Here is a 25,320-nt window from a genome sequence, read left to right as displayed (position 1 = left end):
ATGTAAGGCATGTTGTCTACAGAAAACTGAATGAACTAAGGCCAACATGCTAAATGAGAGACTTGATTGTGTTTTGGTGTGTAATTCTTTACCTTTTTATTTAGACAAACTAAAAACGGAGCACAAAGTATATTTATAAAGTTACCACATAGTGATTCCTTGTTCAGAAGAAGGAACAATCAGCAGTTTTAGAAGTTATTCTTAAACACATTTTCTCCATTCGAGCCTTTCTTGTTACAGGTATTTTGGCTACCAGTATTATGGGTGACAAAACGCTTCCTTCTCAATGGCGTGATGTGATTTTTTCCTTTTTTCTTTTCCCCTGAGCTGCAAATGTGTTTCTTAAGACAGCTCTCGGATTAATTAGAAGCCTTAACTTTACTTTATAGTATGGGCATGTGCAGCTCACTGGACGGTACTTTTGCTGAGAATTGGTTAATAATCTTGTCCACAGGATGACTTCTAGCTTTTGCCTAGGGATTTAGAGCTGGGTATTGTGCTACAGCTCTATGAGCTTTCAAGACAGCATGATGTGGTCTTCTAATATAGGCTCTTTTGATTAGCATGCACTCAGAGCTGGAAATGTGGATAATTTATAAAATAAATTATCAAAATGTTTTAGGTCATCTGAATCACTGTTACTTGGATGTGATATCTAGTAGATACTACAGATAGATTGCACACCGAGTTTTGGCATAGTGGTGATGCGGTTTTGTTTTTAGTTTTCAGGATTTTTGAATCTTAATTTTCTTTGGTCATTTTATAATTATGGACAGAAATTTCCTGGAATGGGAGTTTTGTAAGCAGGGTCTTGAATGCCATATAGGTTTACAAAATTATAGTCTAGGAGTACCTGATATTATTATGTCCTTAAAGATTCCTGTGTCATTAAACAAAACAAGTCTAAGGAATCATGTAACAGCCTTCCTTCAAGTTCCTTAAAAAGAACCCCAAAGCACCCCAAACCCCAAAGTTTGGTATTCAAGTCACATATTTAAATTTCACCTTGCAAACATTTGAGGATATCTTTACGTGGTATTGTATGCATTCCATCTGATCCTCTATGAAGTTTTGGAGGTCTAGAATAAGACTTTTAAAACTTTTTAAACTATTTTATTTTCTGCATAATAACCTAAAAATACACTTCTTTTGTTATACAACTCCATGCCCAAATAGGTTATATGTTTCATTTCAAAATATATATGATAAAAGAAGAAATTATCATACAGAAGTAATCTTAAGTTTTAAGCTGTCAAACTGTGTAATGGTATTAAGCATTTGTTAATGAATTTGCAATCCTATGTAATGTATAAGTCAATTGTTGTTTCATGTTATGAAATACATTGATTGAAATAATCTTGTGTAGGATATAATCCAGAAAAAATATATTTGCAGTTATTGACTAAAGTGAGGTGAGAAAAAGCAGTTGTTGGTGTATTTGCCGTGGATTCCGTGTCAGCAGTTAAATTATAAAGAGGCAGCTCTTTAGTAACTTTTCGTCTGTTTTCACTCTAGCAGCTATGATAGAGCATGATATTTTTAAATGTGAGTGTTTTGTGTATAGGAAAAGATTCGACCTCTATATAAAGAAAGAGTATAAACAACTTTTGAGGAATAATGATGTATAGCTTGTTAATTGTAGCTATACAATTAGAAAAAGGCTTTTTAAACAAGATTGTTTGATTTGGATTAGAATTCAAAGACTTTGAAGATAAAATCAAAATAGCCCTCCAGGTATCAGGTATCTCTTTTGCTATTCAAAAGAATGAAGTCCTCAGGTTTTCTGAGATTGTTAGCTGGTGCCAAAATGATCCCACGCATACTTTCTAGAGTGTAAATTATGTAATACGACAGCCAGAACATCGGTCAAGTCCACTTGTGCAAAATTGTAACAAAGTATCATGGATGTGTTGTTGTTAAGTGTAATTCTGCAAGGTAACATTCCTTGTGCACACCCTGTCCATGCCCTTTGCCATCCCAGCTGGTTGGTGCTGCAGCCTAACATTCTCTTTTTCCAACAGACGCTTCCCACTTTAGGAGGTTTGCTCCCTGAGGTGCGTAGCAGGAGGCATCCACGAATGCTCGAGTACTAACAGTTCATGATATTGTACATTCTTTCTGCTATGAAGTGCATTTTGGGGCTGAAAAAAAAATCTGGAGATGATATTCTGGGTTGTTATTTGGAAAGTCCTGTCTTATTTGTCAATTATTCTCTGATTTGGAATATGGAATAGTTGCAATTGAGTAGTTCTCACCCGGCAATGGTCTCTCTGGTGCTGGACTGAATGGTAGATGCTCCAGCTAATGAATATTGACTTCAAAGTGGGACTTCAAGGGGGAAAGTAAGGCATGAGAAGTGCAAAAAGGGGTGGAAAAAACTGTTGTGGTAAGTTCTCTTTTGGAAGGTATGTGCTCTGGCACATGCCTCCCAAAAAGCTTCATTCTTTAAGCCATCAAAATGTACAACTTCTGTATTCAGTATCTCTGTCAACCTCATGCATGTTCACTAAACAAAATGTTTCACAGATACATTGATCATTTTGTATGCTTTATTTAGCAAGATATTAAAAATAGCACAACTGTTATAAACATAATTCTTAAATTGAAAGACAAATTTTTGCCTTCTATAAACCATTTTTTCAAGGCATGTGAAATTTTTCTTAACATTATTAGAAATTTTAGGCTGTTATCCATTCTTATCTTCTTCTGTTTTTATCTACTTTAAATTGTTTGCTTCTTGACACTCTCTGATATTTTAGTAATGTTTTAGTTCCCAAAACAAAGATACTTTAGGTCAGGCACAACTGGTATTTCATATATAAAAGAAAAGGTCTGCACAAGATATTAAAAAAAAAAAGAAAGAAGTGGTAAATTTTTTTGTGTTCCATTAACAGATTTATTCATTAGAATATTATGCAATTCATTACATTTTGTCATACAAACTAAGTCAAATCCTCACTAGTAGGACACGTATCTAAAAATTATAGGATATATAACTCTAGGAAATCTAGAATCTCTTGTCAGCTTCTTCAGAAAGGTTTTAAAGAGCACTATTGATAGACCTGGTGACGTGTATTGTGGTCTTATATAAGATGGGTGGTATGAAATACTTTATTTGTACTTTCTTCAAAAATTATCAGTAAAGAAAGCAGAGTTTCAATGTTAATGAGACCAGGTATCCATCTTTGATCATATTAACACTCTAGACACTTCTCTATCATAAATATTCTTTTTTCCTGCATGTTACCTGAGATACATGACCTGATCTTGTATTGTTTTTGTGAATCAAGCAGTGGTTTTACTTATGGGATACGAAATATAAACTGGAGAAGGAATGGTAATGCAGCAGTCATAGGACTGATGCCAGCTGAGGTTATTTACTGCTATTTGTGTCATGCTGCTGTTTGTATCACCCCAATATTGAAAACTTTGCTCTGGGTAATCTTCACTGTTTTTACTTGAGTCATTAGTAACAGTGGGTTTAGGCATGGGTCTCAGCAGTGTATAAATACTTTTCCTCTAAATAGTAGCATGATATATGCAAGAAGATTTTTAGTGCCACACTTTATAAGTAGGCCTCTTTTGAACATTTTTTTTAACTTCTCTAAATGTGCAAACTCAGTGTGCTGAGTCTGTTACTTTTGGTTAATTTTTTCTTTGAATTGTCACAAATGTGTCCTTTAGCTCGAGATTTTCCTGGACCTTTTCAAATTTTCTCTCAGTCTCTGATTTTTGTTAGAAATTACAATTTTACTAGCTTTTTCTCTGCTTTGCCGGCTCCTGATTTGGTTTTTGAAGATATTGCAGTATTCATGAGTCAGATTTGGCTACAATAGAAAATCCTATTTAACAGGGTGTGCTTTCTTTTTATAAAAAGTAGTGACTTTTAAGGATAATTATTCACAAAGTTGTTTAAAACCTCAAAGCAACTTAAGAAATTTGTAATGAAGTGTGAAGCTTCCTTTGTATGGAGGTATCTTACTTGCTTGGGACTAACCAATCCATTGTGCAGAATGTTTTGTGTTAGTTCAAAAATTTTATTTTCTTTGAGTGCCTCATCCTGGTTCTACTTTCTGAAAAAATAATCAAATAAGTAAGTGCAGAGCTGGTGATTTCTTAGGCAGTGATACATACAGTGTTTTTGTTTCTAAGGTTAAGGAGGAGGGAATCGTTCCAATTGCTTCTGCTGTTTACTGTTAAAGCAGTGATAGTGCAGTCTGGAGTCTTGGATCTCATCTTGCACCAACCAAGTTACTCAAAGCTCCAAGAGCTCTGTTAACTAACCTCGTAGGAATCTCACTGCATACAGAAAATAATGTAGATTCCCCTGTTTTTGTTTTGCTTGTTTTTGTGTTGCTTTTTTTATTTTTCCTCAGTGGTGTAGGTTTTTCCATTCTTTTATACAAAATGTGTATAAAAGACTGTCACGGTTCCCCCAAGCACTTGGCTTCCCCAAAATAGCTTAGGATGACCTCGACCACTCTTTTCATCATATCTGGACTGAGACTGTCAGTCTCACTTAAAGAAACTGAAGCTGGTATAAAACAGTCAGGGTCCACATTCATGTTAGAAGGCACTGTATTAAGCTGGGAGTTATTCCCTTCCTGACAGAATCTGTGTCAGTGCTTCATAGCAGTAAAAACTGCTCTTGAAGGAGTTTCATGGATTAATTGCTACTACGATCCCTAAGGCTTCGTGGTAGGTAGCACAGAGATGGGTTTGGCCTGGTATGAAATGTAAATGGTAACATTTAATGAACTGGTTACTGGATGGAGTTGCAGGGGGTGCAACGATGTCCTTCATGCTCCTTTTCTAGTGCAGCAGCTTTGTGCCAGCCCATTCCCAGGGCTAGTTTAAAGCCTCCTTGTACTTGTGAAGTGTGGAAAGCGGCTGGGATGCAGTTGGGATTGGAGACACTGATTCTGTTTGATAAATATCTGCTATCTTAATTTATGGTGCATTTTTGGACAACCTAAAAGGACATGCTGGGTGCAGTTCATAAATAGAATAAATGAGATACAAAAAATGAGAGTACTTTTTTCCATGCAGAGTTATCTGAAATGGCCTGATAACAGTTGAAAATACAATTGCAGCAATATAATACTGAGTTTTTCTCTTTCAAATAACCATCTCACTGGGCTGTGTATCAGCATCAAAAGTTGCCAACAGCTTAGAATCTGATGTGGATTTTGGTTTCCTTCTGATACAAAATATGTTTTATAAAAAGCTACTCAGCTAATTGATTATGGTTTATTTAGACTGGGTGTATTTTGTCAAAGTGGTAAAGCGCTCTGAAGCATCCAACTTTTGCTAGCAGTCAGGATAAAATTTTGAAGAATTATTGCTCTCTTATCAATATGCTTGTTAAACAATCAAGTATATTGTATAATGGCTTTCAAGTTTCAGAATGGCACCCTGGTAATGTCAGATTATCTTTTCACATCATTGCATTAATTTGTGTTGTGACTGCACACTTTTCATCCATCTATTGCCTAGTCATTATGGAATGTCCAGGCACATAGATAGATGTTATGTGAAGTGGCCAGACATTGTGTATTAACTTGATTGAGATCTCATTTTCATTAAAGCGGAGTCTGACATTACTTGCTAGTCAAAAAAACAACTTTGTGGAGGTACAGTCTCAGTTACAGTTGTATAGCATTATATAATGTGTTAAAATGTTCCCTTTTCTCTTTTCAAGGAAAGACAATCAACAGTGAAAAAAGAAAAGAGCTGCCCACAGCAAATGAACAAACTGGGAGAACGGAACAAAATGCAAAGAGCAAATTCGGTCACTGTAGATGGACAAGGCCTTCAGGTGTGATTATTGTTATTTTAATATTAAGCAGATAATTTTAGGCATGAAGACTGAAATACGTTTAAAGTGAAATATACATTCACTCTTCTAATATTTCACTTTTATATGATTAAAAAGTCAATAGGTAAATTCTTCCATTGGTTCGGGAATCCGGTGATACACATCTGCTTCTCATGCGATTGTTAGGATTTCCTTAGACAATAAGGGGGAGAGAAGACTATCTCTAAAACACTTCTGTAATGGGGTGAATAGTTTATTTTGGTATCTGTTTACACATCATGCAGTGTTGTGTAAATTTACATTATTAATCTAAGTCTGTCCTGATAATTGTTAACTGTTCTCATTTTGACCTGTTAATTAATGGATGGAGTAAACTTCAAAGGTGTCCAGGCTTTTCTAAGTAGGGTATTTGGCATATCAACATTAACAGTGGTGAGAATCAATGTGTTTTCATTACTAGCAGTATCTATAATAAAAATGGAAGTTTTTCTGCTTGAAAGAAAAACTCATGTGTGTGATGAGCTAGTGTTATTTAAGGGTGGTAACTTAGAGGCATGCCTGAACTGCTGACTTGTTTCCCTTGAGATATGAATAGTTTGAGTGAAATCAATGTCCATATGCTGCTTTATGTCCTCAGGAGTTAAATTATCGTCATGATAACAATGTGATAATCATTTAATATGCATAGTTATCTGTTCTCTCTATCTTTTGATATGTTGCAGTTGGGCTTCAGTAAAAAGATTCCATTACCATTTATCAATTACTTTATGCCTCATAATTATTTCATCTTCTTGTGTCAGGATAGGGAGGTTTATTGTATTGTTTTGTGTTTTAGGTTAGTCAAACATTCTTGTTATGACAACCCAAAGAAGGGAAAAAAATCCAAACAAAACCTGAAAAACCTAAAACCTATCCAGTTACTTGGATGCTCCATTGATGGTATAGTTGATACTAGAGCAGTCATTATCCATTGCTTTCAAGAATCTCTTCCTGTACTTATCATTTTCACAAGCTTCATTGCTGTCCAGATCATCTGTGACAAAATATGAAGCAAAAAATGCTGGAGTCTTAATTGAAAGAAAGCTCAAGTTCTGTCTAATCAGTCACAGTGTGATTAATAAGTTTGTGCTAAAGAAAACACACAGTATTTTCTAACTTCTGAGTGATATCCCTGCAATTCCAGTGAGACAAAGTATTCTAGAGGAGCATCTTTGGCATCTCCTTTTGATTGCAGCACCGTGTATGATGAATTTTTTGTTTACTCTGAGCATTAGAATACTTATGCTCATAGTTTATTTTCTGCTGGTTTTTGTCTCTATTTCCCACTCATGTGATACTGTGCCTCGGATATAGTACTTGGTCTACTCAAAACAGCAGCTTTTAGCACCATTGGCTCTTCAACACAAAACTTTAAATTATTTTATGTTCTGCTTTCAGGTCATAAGATTTTCCCGAAGTTTTTTTTCCCCGAAGTGTGTTCCAAAACTTGTGTTCTCTCTTGTCTTTCCAAGATGAATCAAAAGCCTGCATTTCATCCTTGCTTTTCTTTATGATTGCTAGAGATTGAGAAAAAGAGAGTGGGGACAAAAGATGATAGCATTATTACTGAATAGATTTGAGGTGTTTTTTGAAGTGCTCAGTGTTCTGTAATGACACATTTGTAAGGTAGTCCATGACATGATACCATGGTGATAGCATTAGAAATAATTCTGCAGTTATGGCCCTAATTTGCTGATTATACTGTGGTCTTTGTTTTTCACAGATGGATTTAATTGGTTTTGAGTGGCAGGAATCCATCTTAGCATAAAATATTTAATTTTTGATTGGCATTAAAAATGATAACCTCTTGTGAATGTAATTATTGTAAAGCCTGAGTGGACCTTTAGGGCTATCCTACTGAAATGATGGGATCAATGAGAATGTTAGGGCTTTTTTTCCTCACAGATTGTGTAATTTTCCAGCTCTTCTCACAAATATGTAAGATGCTATAAATATAACTGGCAATTAATATTAGTATTTTGCCCAAAGATGGTCTGGAGAAAACATTCTGTATCTGATCAAAGTATACTACTCTAATTCTCCCATATCTGGCAAGCTACTCTGTGTCTAATACTCTGATTCTGCTGGCATGGTCTCATTTTAGCAAAATCTTCAGTGAGCAAGGCTTTTATTTCAGAAAACTTAATTAGTATTAATTATTAATTGCATTTGTTTATGATTAAAGATACAAGGTAAAAAAAACCAAAGAGCTTGATACTACTGCTGTTAATCCTGTGTTTTCAATATGGGAGAAACTATATATAAGTGCTTCACCACTTTTTTCTTTTTGTTTTTTCTTTTTACTTTAAGTTACTTGTACTATAACATCATGAAGATTGCCTTTAAGTCATGCTAGATTAGGGCTTGAAAATGTTCACTAATTTAGTCTAAATCTTTAGTTGCATTTCATTATATAAAAATACCGTATGTTGTCTGGAAAAGTAATTTGGAAAAGCTGTAAAAATTTAATTAAAATTTATTTTGGAACCAAGTGGGATACAGTCTAGTTATTAGATTTTTTTTTTTTTTTTGATGAGCCAAACACTTCTACTTGAATAATCTCATTGAGTCTTGAAAGAAAAGGTTTAAAATAGAAAGTTCCATCACTTAGCTTTTGTTGAGAAAAAGATCAAGCCCAAACCTTCCTTCCATCAGACAGAGGGAGCAGATAACTTAGTGGCAGTGGAGGTCTGCACAACTTAAAGACAATTAATCATAGTTAAGCACATTCATCTTGCTTCTTTCTAGCTAACCAGCATAATGATCAGGATTATTATTTCTAATTAGAGGAAGTAATAGATCATGTATAACCTTAGGATGAGTCTCATTAATTAACCTGCGTCCTAAGGGATTTCAGTAGGTATTCCATCTCTGTCACAATGGGCACCATTGGTTTACACTTAGTTCACCAGAATAAACACCATGGGAATTGGCTAAATAACTAAAATTGATTAAAACAGTAGGTAAAAATTAAATATATGACAAACTTCACTGTATTCTGCAATTTGATGTATGTTTCAATACACAGCACTTTACTGTGCCAGGTGGTACTGAGTTGGTTTCATCATAAGCTTAATATCACTGAATTTGTGGACTTTTCCATTATTTTTTGTATGTATTGGAACAGATTTGATTCTTTTTTTTTTTTGTGAAATCGTGAATAGAGTTGACACACTACTGCCTAACATTTCCTACTAAAAGAAAAGTGCTTTTAGATGCCTTGTAGGATTATATGCCTATATCTCTAGTATGTCTGTAAAACTCCTTAGCTATGAAGGTTCTCAGGTTCTGCCTTAAATTACACTTTATGAAATTTTCAAATTTTGTTATTTCAGGAATTATGAATAAGGACTTTGAGCAAGGCCTTTCAATGCATCATTTTGAAATGCAGATGGTCCAAGCTTCATCTCGAAATTGTATGACTTTGGAGATGTTGACTTTGAACTCTAAATATACTTTCAAACATTTGGAGTTTATATCTGTATAAAAGCGATGCTTCTAAATATGAATAGTCTAGCTTCATGGTTTAAAGACCTGTATTAGAGGTCATCTGATGTAATTTTTTTATGTTCAAGTCTTTGGAGTACAGGCAATGAACACACACATCTCAGAGTATCTGAAAGTACAGACTAACCCTATTACTTAGAATGATGTTGTTAGTTTGTAAAGCTAAATATTAATATGAATGTAAAAATTTTCCTTACACAAAATAATGTAAAAAAACCAATAATGCTATAAGTCATTGTTTCCTTCCTTCTCATCAGCATTCTTTTCCTCAGACTTGCCTTTCTTCCTTATGGTTCCTCCTCTACCTTCTTAAGTTTTTCAGCTTTCTCAGGTGTTTAAAGGAATTCCTTAATGTTATGGTTGCCACGTTTTAAAAAGTGTGTGATTTCATGATATATCAAATATTGTAGATATTCATTGTCAAAATTTAAAAAAAAAAAATCTGTTAAGTTCAATTTTCCATTATAGCTATGGTTGACCTTCATAGTATATAATATAGTGTAATTTCTCACTCCAAAATACAGGTTAAGCTTTTTTCTTTTCCTTTTATTAAAGGAACTTACTGTCAGAATAATTAATGCATTATTTGCATTTAAACTTTTCTTCTCTACTGATGGATGCATGTGTATATATATATACACACTAACAAGTATATATCTATATATAGAAAGATAGGTTATGTGTGTATATACCTTAATATTTCAGTGGCATTATTAGTTAAAATGGCAACACAGCTGTTAAAAAGACAGCATTAAAAGAGAAGTCACTTGCAATTTCTGGCAAATTAATGAAATGAGGATTATTGCAAATTATGGTATTGCTTCCAGTTGGATTACATAGCATAACATAGAGTTTGCATTAAGCTTTTTGTTTTCTGTCTACTATAGGAAAAAATGAATGCAACACACAGCATTAATGAGTGGCTGTGTTATTCCCTTCTTTTAGATCACTCCAGTTCCAGGCACTCATCCACTTTTAGTTTTTGTCAATCCTAAAAGTGGTGGGAAACAAGGAGAAAGGTAAGGGTTTTTTTCTTTTTCTTTTTTTTTCTCTCTTTCTTGATTCTGGTCTGTGAAATGTTTTAAAATGAATTTTAGAAGTTTGTCTATGTGGAAAAAATCCAACCTTTTATGTTGTTATTCCTCACAGTTGAACATCCTATATCTCTGTACCTATAAATTCTCCAGTTAAAATCAAGAGTTAATTCTATATGATAGTGTTGTTTCCAATCAAAAAAAAAAGTAGCTATATTCAGTGCATGGGTTTGTTGTGATTTGTGTGAAGATGTGAGTTGCCATATCTGGTATTAAAACTTTAAAGTGCTAACAGTTTTCTTTTAATCTGTGTAATGATTATACAGGCAGGTCAGTAGTTTAAATTAGAAGCAGTATTCCATTTTTTTAATGTATGATTTGCTTTTTATAGACTTAGTAGTAGAGGCTCTCAAGCCTCTTCATAAGATTTTCTTCAAAGAAACCTTTTGATTTCTGTAAATAGGAAGCATTCTAAAAATCCAGTTGAATTATTAGAGTCCAATCACACAAATTAGAGACATATTAATTTTACATATGTCAGTAATTACACTGATTTAAATTAAAATGTCTGAGTTTATTAGTTTAAGTGTTAATGTATCAGAGGCCTGATAAAGTAGTAAGGAGCATTCTCCTCCTACTCAGGCAGGAATGCTAAATTAGTTGCCTCCTATACAGACTTTTCAGAGCATGTTTCAGGATTCCATATGCTAACAACGTAGCCATTTTTAACCATCCCATGAATCCCTAAATTCTTATAGCCTAGTTCACCATGTCAGTGCTGTAACTTCACATCTTGATAAAGATTATTGTCTTTTGGCGAGGATCCAGCTGGAGGTGACACCTGCGGATACTGGTGATATGGTAACGGGAAGCAAAAAAGGAGGGATGCTGTGTGATTCTAAAGCCTGGAACCAAGCAAGTAAACTCCAATGGGTCAGCTTTCCCTACTTTCTCTACCCTGTCTCCCTTAGATCACCTCTTCCTGTGCCCCTAAAAGTAAACTGTCAAAGGGGACAAAATCCTGCAGAGTAGTTGTTAGGGTAATTCGTAAAGCTAAGGAGCATTAACCAAAACTGTGTTTGAAGGCCTCTGAGAGAACTGGCTATCACTGGAGAGCTGATTATGTAATCCCTAGACTGGTATACCTAGATATCAGCTAGGTGTGTCAAAGGCAGTTAATGATCTAAAAGCAGTTCTAAGCAGTTTCAAGAACATGCCTTTGCAATTTGAACAAACCAGTGTGAGCTGAGTTTTCATGTTTCAGCCACGGTAGCAGTGTGAGGCAGCCCTGGTCTGCTGTGCAGTCAGGGGTCTGGTGGAAGGTAATCTGCACAAGCACTCAGCTTGACTTTTTATAGTACCAATATGAAGTGAGTAGATCAGCGATCCAGTCTGCAATTATGTAGGTGAGAGGCAGGTTAGAGAGCTGCACTCACACAGTTAGTTATAGCCTAGAAACAATTTAATGAAATGCTGTTTCACAGCTTTCAGTTCCCAGCTCATAATTGGTCTCAAGTGTTATTATTTGAATGGGCTTAATGCAGCAGGGATGTCATTTAATGTTACTCACCAGGGTAGAAGCAAGTTTAAAATCTGATCCCCATCTCAAGCTCCTATTCCCCTTCATGTATTACAGTCTAACACTTCTCAGTTTATGTCAATGAAACTGTTACTGGGGCCAAACAGATCACAGGAATTATTTGAATTTTAAAAATGGATGCCCTATACACACTTCATTCACTAGCACCATTATCCACAAGTGTCATTACACAATTAAGTGTATAGGATGAGGGCAAGCACCAGCAGCTGAGTATAATGAATTTTTAGAACCTCTTAGATTGGCTTTGATACCATATGTACACAAAATGTTAAATTACATACTAATGTGTCAAGGTTGCACTCAATATAGCTCTTCTAAGAGAAGCACATCAAAAGGTCAACTGTCTAGTCATGTAAACATGTCTCAAGTCATTCACCATTAGGAGATAATATCTCACAGTTAGATCTAAAGCCAGATTAAAAAGGTTGAAGAAAGTCCACATATGGACTATTTGTTGAGAAGAGGTTTGCAGTCCATTTTTGAGGTGTCAATGTTTCATATCAATGCCAGGAGCAGGAGTATAAAATAAGGATGCTAAGAGTGCCTATTAGTTTGAATATTCAATCTAAGTGATGAAAACATTCTCAGGAGAAATATTATTGAATTTTTTTGTTTTCCTGGGTTTTATCTGTCTGCTTTACAGTCACTAACCATAAAGAAATGCCCATATATTCCCTACCCTCCAATTTTGTGGCAGTTATATTTTGTGGAAAGTAAAATCACAGGACATTTCAAGACACAAATTACTTTTTAAAATACACAGTTATGGTGATTGACAGCTTTCATCACAGTTGGAAGGGACCCACAAGGATCATCAAGTCCAACTTTAAAGTAAATGGCATTCAAGTCAGGATTTTTGATTATTGCAACTTTTTTATCTGGTCAGGTGCTGAGAGGGTGGGACTAGAGGATACCTGTAACAAAAGTAAGGTTTTCCCCAGCAGTGAGGAAAAAAAAAAAAAGCAAAGCGAACTCACAACCTTCATTTTTGTAGAACGGAATTTCATTATCTTGATTCATTCAGATTCATAAAATCTTCTACTGAAAACTATGCCTCAGTCTTTACTTAGGATTCTCTGTATTTGAGAGGTAACAGTGAATGAAGACAAGATTTCTGATAGATTTTCATTGAACATGGAAAGATTATTGCAGATTGTCAAGACTCCTGCATTCCCATGGTTCCCCATACAAGATTTTATGCCTTACCATATGGTAACCCAGCCCATTTTATTGTGTTATTCTTGGAGAGAGTTTATGCATACAGCTGAAAACCAGTTGAATAAATGCACACCCCCAGTAGTACATGGTCATTTCCTCTTCTATTTTGTAATTTTTCTCAAATCTCTCAAATGCAAAACTGAAGATCACTTAAAGGTGAAAGATGTTTGGTTGTTTAGTTTTAGTTTTTAAATGTTCAAACAGAGGGGTGGGGAGAAACAAACAGATATGTAGAGAAAGTGCATTCAGAACACAAAAATACGTTCTCTGCAACTATACCTTATCGATACATTTTGGAACTTTCATTATGTTAGAAATTCAGTTTTTCAGAATGTGTAGTGATAAATGTATTCTTTCTGAATAGGTTTCTGTTTTAAGGACCAGTGCAATGACTTTCAGATATAATTGCAAAATAAAGAATTATGACAATAGCCCTGTTATATTTTCTTCTCAATTAGGAGCTTAATAATGGCCCATCATGTGACACTCCAGTGTATTTGCAGTTATTTGGACTTGAATTATTTTTTTAATAGACAATACATATGTTTATAATAGAATAAAAATATGAGTCAATTTTTATTAAGGAGAAAGTAGAAAAATAGAATTAAAGTTGATTAATTTAAGGCTTTCCTATACTAGAAATGGATTTTAACTGAGCATGAGACTGAATAGGCGTTCATCAAACCCAGGCAAGTGAATTCCTCAGGCCATATCACACCATAACATATTTTCAGTGGTTGTGCAGGAAATGGGCAGGTGCAGTTAATTTCATCCAAAAAAAAAAAAAAAGGCAGAACATCCATTTCATTCTAGGGCTATTGGTTTGGGATGTCTGCGTTTCTGATCAGACTAGTCAAGGCAACAGTTTTCAATAATCTGTGTATAAAATGTATATATATAGTACGCCATTCACAAAATAGTTTCTTTCAACAGAAAGAATATACAAGCATGTAGTGCTTTTAAAGGCTGTTGTTAAGGGTAATGTTTCTCACATAAGAGTCCTTCTAAATCATGCTGTAGTTTTGCCATACTCATTACATTGATTTTCACTTCCCCATTTTCCAGTTTATTTGCCTGACCAGAGGGTGAGTTTACACAATTGTTTCCTTGACAAATGTGCTGTTGGATGCACTGGAGATCAGCTTCCGTACACTCATGTTTCCTGCTGACTCCACGTTCAGTGTCTGTGCAATACAGGTTGATGATATTTTTAACCTTTGCTGTTTTCAAATAACTTGGGTTCATAGTAGTTCTTCCCTCCTCTCCAACTAGTCTGCCTTTCTGAGCTTTTATTTAGCATTGAGACAAAATGTAAAAGCAGTTTCAAATGTTCTTTTCAAATATGGTATGTCTGAAAAAGAGGATAACTAGCATTTTTTTTTTTTTATTTTGGAGAGGAATATTTTTGGAGGGTTCTTCCTTGTCTGACATCAGGGTTAAATGAAGCCCATATTAACCACATCTTTAATAGCCCCTAGAGGACTGAATTTGCATCCCCAGTTGTGGCAGAAGGCATTGCCATGGCCAGCTTCTTTTCCACAGTGTAGTCAACTTCATTGCCAGTTTTGCATTGCCAGCTAGTTTCTGGCCATTTATTTTCTCTCTTCTCCAGAAGACAGCTTAATCTAATCCCAGCTCTAGGTGCACTCAAAAGTATTTTCTTCAGCAGCTGAGCTGTTTAAAGATGATGCCAGCTCCTTTGGCCACTCCTGAGATAATTTTCTTCCTCCTCAGTTATTATAGCAAGTATTTTGAGGTTTATATGAGATCATGGGCATGATTTAAATATAAAGAAAAATTATAATGAAGAAACTTCTTTGTGCATTTCTGTTTTAAATTGAACCTTTTTTAGTTTCTGGATCACAGAATAACCCCAAAAGTAGTTACAGAAACACAGCTGTTTGTTGACAAGTGGTAATTTCATAAACTGGCTTCATTCATGAAATTGCATTTCATCACAAAAATGTCTTTTGGGGCATTTCCCACCACACCACCTCATGGCCTTCTCAGCACAAAACTTCAGTCACAAGGAAACCACATCCAGTTCCTTCCCCACATGTGGAAGCAAGGCATTCAGAGCTGAGTCAGTGTCACTGTTTGCTACTCTAGATGTAAACCTGGAAAGTTGAGTTACTGCCCCTTTTCTTTGGCTTCCCTGTGTCACCCTGTTAGGTCTGTGTACAGTGTGAGAGAAACATTTATAAACAGTTTTTAATTTTTTTTTGAGAATGTATGAATAGAAATGAGCCATCAATTTATGAATTTTACACAGACTAGAATGCATAAGTGTGTTTAATAACTTAAAGCTTGATGTGTCAGTTGCAGTGAGTCATGGAGTGATTAGCAGGTATTGATGTTCAGCTGGTAGCCATGAATGGTATGCACTGAGTCAAGTACAATTCAGCATCATCTCTTCATTATTGCAGTTGGACTTCAGGGTTCTAAGCAGAAAAACCAGACCTCCTCTTTATTAAGAAGGCTTTTATAGCATTTCACTGTTACCTGAGAACAGCACTGTGAGTGTAGGTAATGGCTAGTATGTTTTGTAGCACCAAAATCTAGAAAAATAACTCTTAGACCTTTGGGACTTCATAGAAATACTGTCCATTGGCTGCTTATGGTCAGCTACACAAGTGAAATTAGCATCACCTTTGACCAGAGTAAATTCTACACATCTCTGAGAAGCAAATCACACATACTAACTAAAAAACTCCTTTTTACATTTGTGAAATGGGAATATGTATATTGTGTTGTAAATCCATTGTCAAACGTCTAATTTAATCATCATCAGAGCCATCAACAATGATGTTTGCATACTTGTGAAATGAAACTAGTCATTTCATAATGAATTTTTCTGTCAGGAATAGCATCAGGAATATATTGTGTGAGTGTGCTTGAATAAAATGCTTGATAAAAACTGACATCACTAAATAATTGTGAAGTTAAGAAAATACTCCAATTGGGCAGTTTTACAGATAATTATGAATTTGTTTGTATTCAGTATTTTTTACACACTTGCTTTCCAGCTACCCTGATAAATTATGCATTTCTATTAAGAAAAAAAAGAAGAAAAAAAAATCCTTGAATGTGTGCATAGATTGTGTCTAGACAGTTTTATTGTGCTGTATTTGAAAATGTGGACATTTTAACCTAGAATTCAGCTCTTATTATGTTTCTATTTTACTTAAGAGATTATAAAGAAAAGAAGCAATGTTTCAATGAAAAAATAAATGCTTTCTTAAAAACATTAAAATATTAATTAGCTTAAGGACAGAAACATTAAAATTAAAACCAAGAAACAGGGCTTTATAATTTAAACTAATGCCATACATCCCACATGTATATTTATTTATTGTGAGCTCCAACTCTTTTGTGTGCTTGCTTGGTTTTGTGTGAGAAAAGAATCACTACTGCATTCCAGTCAACTTAGGAAATTACATTTCTAATACTTATAATGAAGAAACAAAATCTCTGTCATACTTTTAGGGCAAGTAAACTCAAATTTCTGAATTTAAACTTCAGAAGAAATAATTGTTCAGGGTAGGACAGCAAATGGGGTCCCATGTGGGACAGGGCAATGTTTGTCATGCTGTATCAATAAATTGCTTCCTATTATTCAGATAATTTAAAAATAACTGTAATTTAGTAAAACTGCTTCAGTCTTTTTCATTTTCTTCCCATTCAAATGTAATCCTGAGGAAATGTAGTCGACCACAGGTTTTCTTTATCAGAATGTTTTCCAGTTTATGTGGACATTTTTGGTGGGTGGCAAAGCCAATTAGCTTTTGCAATTAATTATATTTGTAGCTCTGTGTTTGCAATAAATTTCAGGAAGAAATCTCTCCTTTGCCATAGAGTTACTTTAATACAGATCAATATGCTTTCCGAAATGCTTTTTTGATTCACCTTTTGTTGTGTAATTATAGCTTTTTATCATATTTTGTTTCTGTCTATACACAGCATTTGGAATGTAAATAGCTTGTAGTACTTCTGTCTCAACTTTATACCCCACAATACACTCTATGTATGAATTATAATTGCTGTGTTCAAGTATTTGATTTTTTATATAAATGAGATCCTGCAGTTCAAATAGTTGAAATATGCTCTAACTTCTTTAATTCTTCCATATGAAAGGTTTTTTAAAAATTACAAACATGTAAGTAAATATTTTCTCCTTGTCTCTTTTACCTCTTCAGAATTTATAGAAAATTTCAGTACCTTTTAAATCCTCGTCAAGTTTATAGTCTTTCTGGAAATGGACCAATGCCAGGGTAAGTCTACAGTTAATATTATTACCAGGAACTCATTTAATAAAATACTGTATAATCAAATGAACAGACTGAAGTACATATAGCATGTTTGGAATGTATCAACACTGCAGTTCTCTGAATGGCTGCAGAAATGTATAGGTATTATTTGCTTACCTCTACAAGTAAAGCTGTATCTCAGATGTTTTGCTGAAAACCATGTATTATTCTGTAAGAACTGTGGGATAAACCTAATTCTGTTTGCAGCTTTAACTGCTATTTCAGCAACCTGAGTTCTTGGGGGTTACTTGTGTTGCAGGTGTCAGCAGCCTCAAAGACTGACCAGCAAGACATCCATTTCTTTTACATACCTAAACACACATGTGCACATGCATGAGTGTCTGTAATGTGTATTGGTGACTGCATGCTTCTTACCAGTTACATGATCTTGGAAATGTAGTGGCTGGAAAAGGACTGGCCAGGCTGGATTGTGCTGGCAGTGACTGGTAATGTGGGCCAAAGTGCTCTCTGAACCAGCTGGCATTGCAGTCCTTTGCTTAGTGTGCTTCCTCCGTGATTCTTCTTAATTTGCATTCCTGTGAGGATGGGAGAATTACAGTGTATCAAACACCTACCTCTGCCACCTGATATTCTCTCCTTTTTAAGTAGTGGTTGCTTTGGTATAAGAAAATTGGAGCAACACTAAATATCTGCTCTGTGTGTTTTTTTGTATGTAATGGGGCTATTTACTTTTGTCACTAATATATGAAATTTTACATCAGTGAAAAGAGTTGCAGAAGGAGGCATATGTTCACTGACATTAAGTTTACAGTGCTTGAATACTTTTCTTTTAAGTCTTTGCATTTTTTATTTGTTTAGACCTTTACATGTGTGTAACATTGATGAAAGTGAAAAGCAACTTTGATAAAAGTGAAAAGCATATTGGGCTCAAGGCTTTCAGAAGTTAAGATATCGTGCACTGCAGTATAGCTAATGTTAACCTGCTGAATGGTGCAAAACCAGCCCAAAAAATGGAGATAATGACATGCATGATTTCTTTCATGCATGTGTCTTGTATCTGAATGCTAGTGCTGTTTTTAGTACTCGAATGAAATTTGTTTTTATACTATTTTTAGCATGTATGAAAAATGTAAGTACTCTTAGTTCAAAGAATAAGTAGACTAGAAGAATTAACTGAGACAAAACTAGTAACTAATATTGCTTTACACACTGTGTAATAGAAAGGCCATGCTACAAATTGAGAGGATGATTAAAAAAAAAACCCTGAAATATTTTTGTTCATAGTCATTTCTTTGAAATAAAAAAAAAAAATCTGGCTCCATTTCTGTGCATAGGTGACTTAGTTTTCATGGATCTTGCTGTAAAGGAAAATGCATTTTAAGGCAGAGGCACAAGAGGGCAGTGTTAAGTTCAAGCTGAAACCGAGCACTGAAGCAATTTAAACATTTGTCTTTTGAACCAGGACAGTGTTTTTCAGAAAATGTTTTCAATTTCACTTTCTATTAGAAACCGAAGTCGTTTTAGCTCAGAATCACTTTGAAGAAAATTCTAATTAATTTTCAAACAGGCGCTGCTTGTTTTGGTATATTTTAAATTCATTTCACTGAAATGATAATCCTAAATTTCCAGTTTGTCTCCTGCCATCACTTCTTGCCCCTGGCAATACTTTGTAGGCTGCATATAATTTGGCCCTTAAGTGAGAAGTTGAATAAACTCTGGTGTTTCATTTACCATTACTTGTTTTCTGTGAGGGCTGAGTTGCCTAATAAAACCTGCCCATTCATCCATCTGTCCACTCATTCATCCATCTCTGTAATGCCAGTTAAACTGGATTTTCAATCCAAATTTTATGTTTATTTGATTTTCTCATAATACATGTGAAATTTAGGTCAAAATGGAACAGATTTGGGTACTGTACAGTGCAGAGAAAAGCAGAAATGTATTTCTTCATCCCAGTAAGTTATTTAGTAGAAAGGGACAAGCATAATGTATATTTATTTTAAAGCATTTATGATTACTTTGGTACATTTTAGTTGAGCCTATTTTGAGATGTGTTTTTTTTTTCTTTTGATTACTATTTTCAGCCATGTTTACTTAACCTAGAGAATATCTGTAGTATTAACTGAGAATTTGCTTTTTTTTTTTTTTTGTTAGAGCCAACCTGTATGCTTTAACCCATAAGTTAATCTTGTTAATTTTTGATGGTATTTTTCTCATGGGTTGCCATCATCAAGCAAGAAGATAACATTCACAAGTTTTGTAACTTGTGTTCCAAACATCTGTGGCTGACATGAATTGTTATTTCCAGTTAATTTTTAGAGGGAATACATAAATTTCTAAAAATCTATGTATTCCCTTTTCAATGGCCAGAGAGAGGGAAAAATGAACTAGGAGAGTAAGAAAATTGCAAATCTTAGGGGTGCTGAAACTGGTTTGGGTTTTTTTAAATGGTCAGCAGCTCAATTGCTATGTCTATTGTTCTACCTCTTTAGTGGGATAATCATGTTCTTGCAGCGAAATGTTTTGGAAGAAAGGAGTTCAAAATAACAACAAAAACACCCCTAAACCAAAACACAACCCCCTAAAACAACAAAAAAGCTCCACCTTTCTTAATACCATTTATTCTATATTTTTCTATAACTATGCTGGCATACAGCAGGACAACAGAAAAATATTTTGAGCAAATGACAACAAATTTTAGTAGCACAACCTCAATGTACAATTACTGAAGTACATGTGTTGCCTACTTTCATAATAGATGGGGTGGTACATGGGGAAGTGCAGGAACAGCAGCAATGACATCTCTTGCAGCTTCTTCTCCTGTCTGAGCTAGGGTTTTTGGAGCAGTTTATGTCAAAATACGTGATGTACATAGTCTGTATAAAAAGATGTTCATGATGCAAATAAACCTCATGGCAGCAACTCTTGCACTGATTCCTTTCCAGCAATGGAGACCTGCTGCGAGGCCTGAAAATCAAGAAGCTCTAAGCCAAAGGGCAAAAGCACACTTTAAACATGGGTACAATAATTAATGGTTTAGACATTCTTTAATTGGCAGTAGAGGGATATGGGTGAGCTGGAAAAACCTTGTAAGCTCTGCAGCTGAACACAGGCATAAAAGGTACTCCACAGCTACAGACTGCCACAGTTAACACAGTGACGAGAAAATTGCTGGGCTGATGCATTGTGTAATTTGTGCCTGGCACCTGTGTTTTTTGCCATGAAAGGAGTTTCCCTGTTTGGTTGTTACATCTCTGTAGGAGTCTTCTACTTTTGACAACAACTGTTATTGTGGATTTAATGATCTTGAAGAATCTGAAATTCAGTTATTGTTCACCTCACAGAGAGGTAAATAATAGCAGGATGAATAGCAGTCGAGCCACAGAGCCACAGGACTCTGTGGAGAGGTCAGTGTTTCACAAAGTCTTTGTGTCTCTGAAAAGGCCTCTGTTCCCTAAAGTTCTATTATTTAAAATGTCTAATTTATACTATTTTTATACTCTATTATAGAAATTATATCCACAAAAGTTGTATTTCTTTTTAACTTCCATAAGCATTTAATTTGGAGAGCATCTATTTTTTGAATTCTAGCTACAAGTTTGCTTCAACAGGCCTTTCTAAATCTTAAATTCTGCCCACTTAAAAGATGCCCAAGACACCAAAGCAGAATCCCTGCAACTTACACTGTAATTCAGTTGGGAATCTACAGCATCTGGGCTTTTTTACCTTCACAGAGCAGTAGGCTTGTTTTGAAAATTACACTGTTTTCCTTAATTATTTGAATTGATTGCTCGAGCATTTCTTTGTTGGATATTTGGAATACCCAGAGGAAGGTGTATACACCAAGAATTTTTTAGAAGATAATAACCACATAGTTATTTTCTTTCAAACCAAATATTGGATCTGGTCCATATTTTCTTGGAAGAGTTACATTTTTGCCAAAGAATGGCAAAGCTAGCAATGGTGGGTTGGTTGTAATCTAATGATAAAAATTATTTTTGTACACCACAAACCAGTAGTACTTAGAATTCACATATGATACTTAAATCCTGAATTTAGAGATATATTTTAAGCAGCTGTTTAACAATATTTTTGCTTCTATGACATCTGTGGTGTTGGCACCTGAAACCTCTGCTGGGATCCACTAGTGGATTATTTTTTTGTGCTGTAGGCAGTCTTAAATTTTGCTTCCACTGTGAATGAAGAATGCTGAATGATTTCATGCATTGTTATGCCACCTTGTGTGGCTGAGTACAGATTTTGGGTAAAAGAGCAGTAGTCATGTACAGGTAACTAAATGGAAAATATTGCAATTTATCTTTTCATTACTGTGACTAAAACTTCAGTTTTACTCTTATAAACTAAATTAATTAGATTAAAATAAATACTTTAGATTTTTCTCTGAACAGTTCTATAAGAATGTGTATGTGTTTGCCACCTGTGCATAAATCAATTAACTGCATGATTCAAAATCAAATAGTGACATCCTCTAGCATTGGTATTTTATTCATAAGTAGATCCCCTGCATTCCTATGGACTTGATGAGGTGATAATGAAAAACTGAATTAGAGTAATTTAGGTAGCTGAAATAGTTGCCCTCTTTCAGGTGGAAATTACTGATTTATCAGCAGAAACTCAGTAACTGCCTTTGAATCCTTGATTCTTGCAAAATAAAATAAAATTAGACTGGTGGTGATCACTGCCAGTGTTTCAAATTTTTCCAACAAAATAGGATAAAATTTTCTATTCTGGTTTTTTAACTTATGCTGACATTGCACAAAATCTTTACAATTACTTCAATTTTTTTTTAGTTTCACTTTAAACCACTTTTACTAAGTTCTTCTCCAGCAGTTTTTTTTTTAAATTCTTTACAAACCATGAGAAAAATAGTAGATAAAAATTAACAGGTGATGTTAAAACACTAATTGAGTACCATTTTCTTGGTAAGCACTACTGACTTTCTCCCTAAAGATCTCTAAAGAAATGTGTCAAATTATTTTTGTACAATTGTATCACTTGCTGAGTCTAAATGATACCTTATAAAAAAGAAAACTATGTTCCCTTCCCAACTCCTAATGTAGGCTGCACATTCTAATTCAATGAATAAGATTTATTTACATATATAATTATATAACTATATTTAATTTTATAAATTAATTTGATTTTATAAATATTTATATCTGCTATAGTATATTTATATACGCTGCATTTATGCATGCAAATATACACTGTAACATGCATTATTTTTATGTATTTTGTGTGATAGGTTTTTATATAATGTGTGTATAATTTTTATATTTTAAATTATATAAAGAAAAGGTTATGTGAATTTAGTGCTACATTTCTCTTGGAAAATTCACTGTCTGTGAATATAAAAAGTCCCAAGGGAAATACAAATGCAGCTTATTGAAAAGGTTTTTGACAATATGGTTTCACCAGATTTTTCAGTCCCCCACTTTTTTAGAAGTTACACTTTTTGGATGAAGATTAGCTATACAGTCAAAACAAAAGGATCTTTGATATCCATATGGTGAAGAAGCTTGTTTATAAAAAGAGACAGAGGTTTAAGTCTATATTCTCCCAGTCTGGAGCAATGCTAAAATCAACCCTGTGCTTTTGGTGCTGTTTTAGTTGTTTGGTTGGTTCTTTCCAGACTTTCTTTTCTGTGAAGTAGAAATGCTTAAATACTTAGCAGTGAGTACCCTGCCATCACCTCTGGGCTATAATTTGACTTTAAATTAAGCTGGAACACTCTCAGTGTAGGAAGGAATGTAATTACACCTGGTGACTCTCTGCCAACCCAGCACATTGGCTTGCAGTGGGAATACTGGTGGCAGGAGGTGTTTGTCTCTGTGCCAGGCCATGGGCCGGGATGGGCATGCACACCTGTGGGCCAGGGCACATCTCAGTGCCTGCCCTTGCAGTGCTGGGAGGGGACCCCCAGCAGAGGATCTTTCAGCACATGCTCTTAGTAGATGTGTTCCCCACATGAACCCAGTCAGATCTGGCACATGATGTTTTGGGTCACAGGAGATCCTACAGCACTTCTCTTGCAGATGTGTGAAGAAGAACATAAAAGGGGTGAGAAGGGCAAGGCAGCCTTTAATACAGGGCAAGTAGGCATCCTTCAGGCATTATATTTGCACTTGAAATTGCTTTAGAGCTCTTCTGAGCAAAGAAAATTACAGGGGGTGGGACATGCGATGAGCTTAATTCTATGCAACTTGGCTAAAATTGAAATTCTGGTCAAAAACTAATAAAACAAGAAGTTGTCCTTTCTATTATTCTACATATTACATAACTTTTTTGTGCATTGTGTTTTTCATTTCCTTCTCCCATTCTTGCTTTTTTACTCTGTAATTTTTCATGTGTTCTTGATTTTATCAAGAGGTCCAAAAGAATTATAAAACTTCCTAAGGACAGAAACTAATTCTCCCTGCAGCATTACAATTTCATATGGGAAACAGTTGGAATTAAACACCTGCAAGCTATTGTCTCTATTTATTTGTATTCCGGAATTTGTTTAAAATATATTAGTTGTGCATTTATTAGGAGATTGCAAACTGGATATCAGTTCTGGTGACTGGACTATAGAATATCCATTAAGATATCTGTAACACTAATGAATATAATTTATGTGAATGAGCATACACATGCATACCTAGTAATATGATAAAATTACTGGAACTTTTTTGTCTAGTGGCAGTTTATGTGTAAGGACTTATTTCAGCATGTGTCAAAAGCTGTCATGAAGTGATGCTTTCAATATAAAATACTGAACCTTAGTGTTGTTTTAAATATCCTCACTTTCCAACATTATGCAACGTTGTTATAGAAGGAAATGGGTGAGGAGGTGGTGATACTCACTTGATGGATATGGAAGCAGAAATAGCCAGGCAAATATTGCCAAAGATATTTTACTTTTAAAATACAGTTTTTAGGATGATGGAACGAAGATCTTCAATCTGATGTTTTCTCATTTTGTATTAAACCATGAGGTGAAGTTGTTTTTACCAGCCACTGAATGTTCAGCTTAATATGTACCAGTGTTCTACCAGAAGTATGAAGTTTTCATATAGCTTTATAGAAAGAACTTCACAAATAAATGTTACAGCTAATACGTTTAGACAATTCAGACTTTTCTGTTTTGAGCAACCTAGTACATTTACAACTAAGTGAACAGAGAATGCTTTTTCACAATAGTTTCAAACAAGATTTGAAGTCAGACAAAGATTGGCCCAACCATCAGGACCAAACTTTTTCTAGTGTTAGTGTACCATATTAACCCTTGAATCAGTAATTTTGTTTGAAATTTTTCAGATAATACTGAGAATAATTAATAATAATGTTGGATTTTGTCTGTCTAAAATGAATACATAAACAGAAGTGACTTTTATTTAAAGTGATCATTTGCTATTTTCTATTAAACAAAATGTCTTAAGCCCTAACATGTTTACATAATGCACGATTATATTGATCATAATTAGGTGTCTTCATTTACTCTTTTTAGGTTAAATTTTTTCCGAGATGTTGCTGAGTTCAGAGTACTAGCATGTGGTGGAGATGGAACAGTGGGCTGGATTTTGGATTGCATAGGTAATCTATAGCCTTCACACAGTTTTGTTTGCCTCATGGATTTCATTTTAATGGTCTTCCTATGTACCAATGCATGGATTCAGCTATTTCAAACAACAGCTTGTTCATTTAAATTTTTTGAATGTGTTAGTTTGGGACATGATTATTTTTAAGGGTACTCAAATAACGAAAGTTATTTAAAATCTCTAGACAAGTTCAGCGTTTCTGGATTTCCTGAAAGCAAGAAATCTGAATTAATCT

The 25,320-nt window shown here is 34.6% G+C and overlaps 1 protein-coding gene across 6 annotated transcripts in view; it reads left to right on the top strand.

Moving 5' to 3' along the window:
* Nucleotides 1–25,320, top strand: part of DGKB (diacylglycerol kinase beta) — a 378,935-nt gene that overhangs the window by 158,173 nt on the left and 195,442 nt on the right. For 4 of the 6 annotated variants that reach the window (XM_071429110.1, XM_071429109.1, XM_071429111.1 and 1 more), the window contains 5 exons: nucleotides 2,022–2,054; nucleotides 5,702–5,818; nucleotides 10,310–10,383; nucleotides 17,413–17,487; nucleotides 24,995–25,080. In XM_071429110.1, coding sequence (XP_071285211.1) covers nucleotides 2,022–2,054; nucleotides 5,702–5,818; nucleotides 10,310–10,383; nucleotides 17,413–17,487; nucleotides 24,995–25,080 — 385 coding nt within the window. The remainder of the gene's footprint in view (nucleotides 1–2,021; nucleotides 2,055–5,701; nucleotides 5,819–10,309; nucleotides 10,384–17,412; nucleotides 17,488–24,994; nucleotides 25,081–25,320) is intronic. The other 2 variants (XM_071429113.1, XM_071429112.1) reach the window with 1 other exon arrangement.

This window comes from Agelaius tricolor, unplaced genomic scaffold (assembly GCF_023055355.1).
Source record: "Agelaius tricolor isolate 1412-34295 unplaced genomic scaffold, bAgeTri1.0.p SCAF_6, whole genome shotgun sequence".
Taxonomy (NCBI): Eukaryota; Metazoa; Chordata; class Aves; order Passeriformes; family Icteridae; genus Agelaius; species Agelaius tricolor.
Note: the sequence above shows the minus strand (reverse complement) of the source record. Positions and strands in the feature narration are given on the sequence as shown.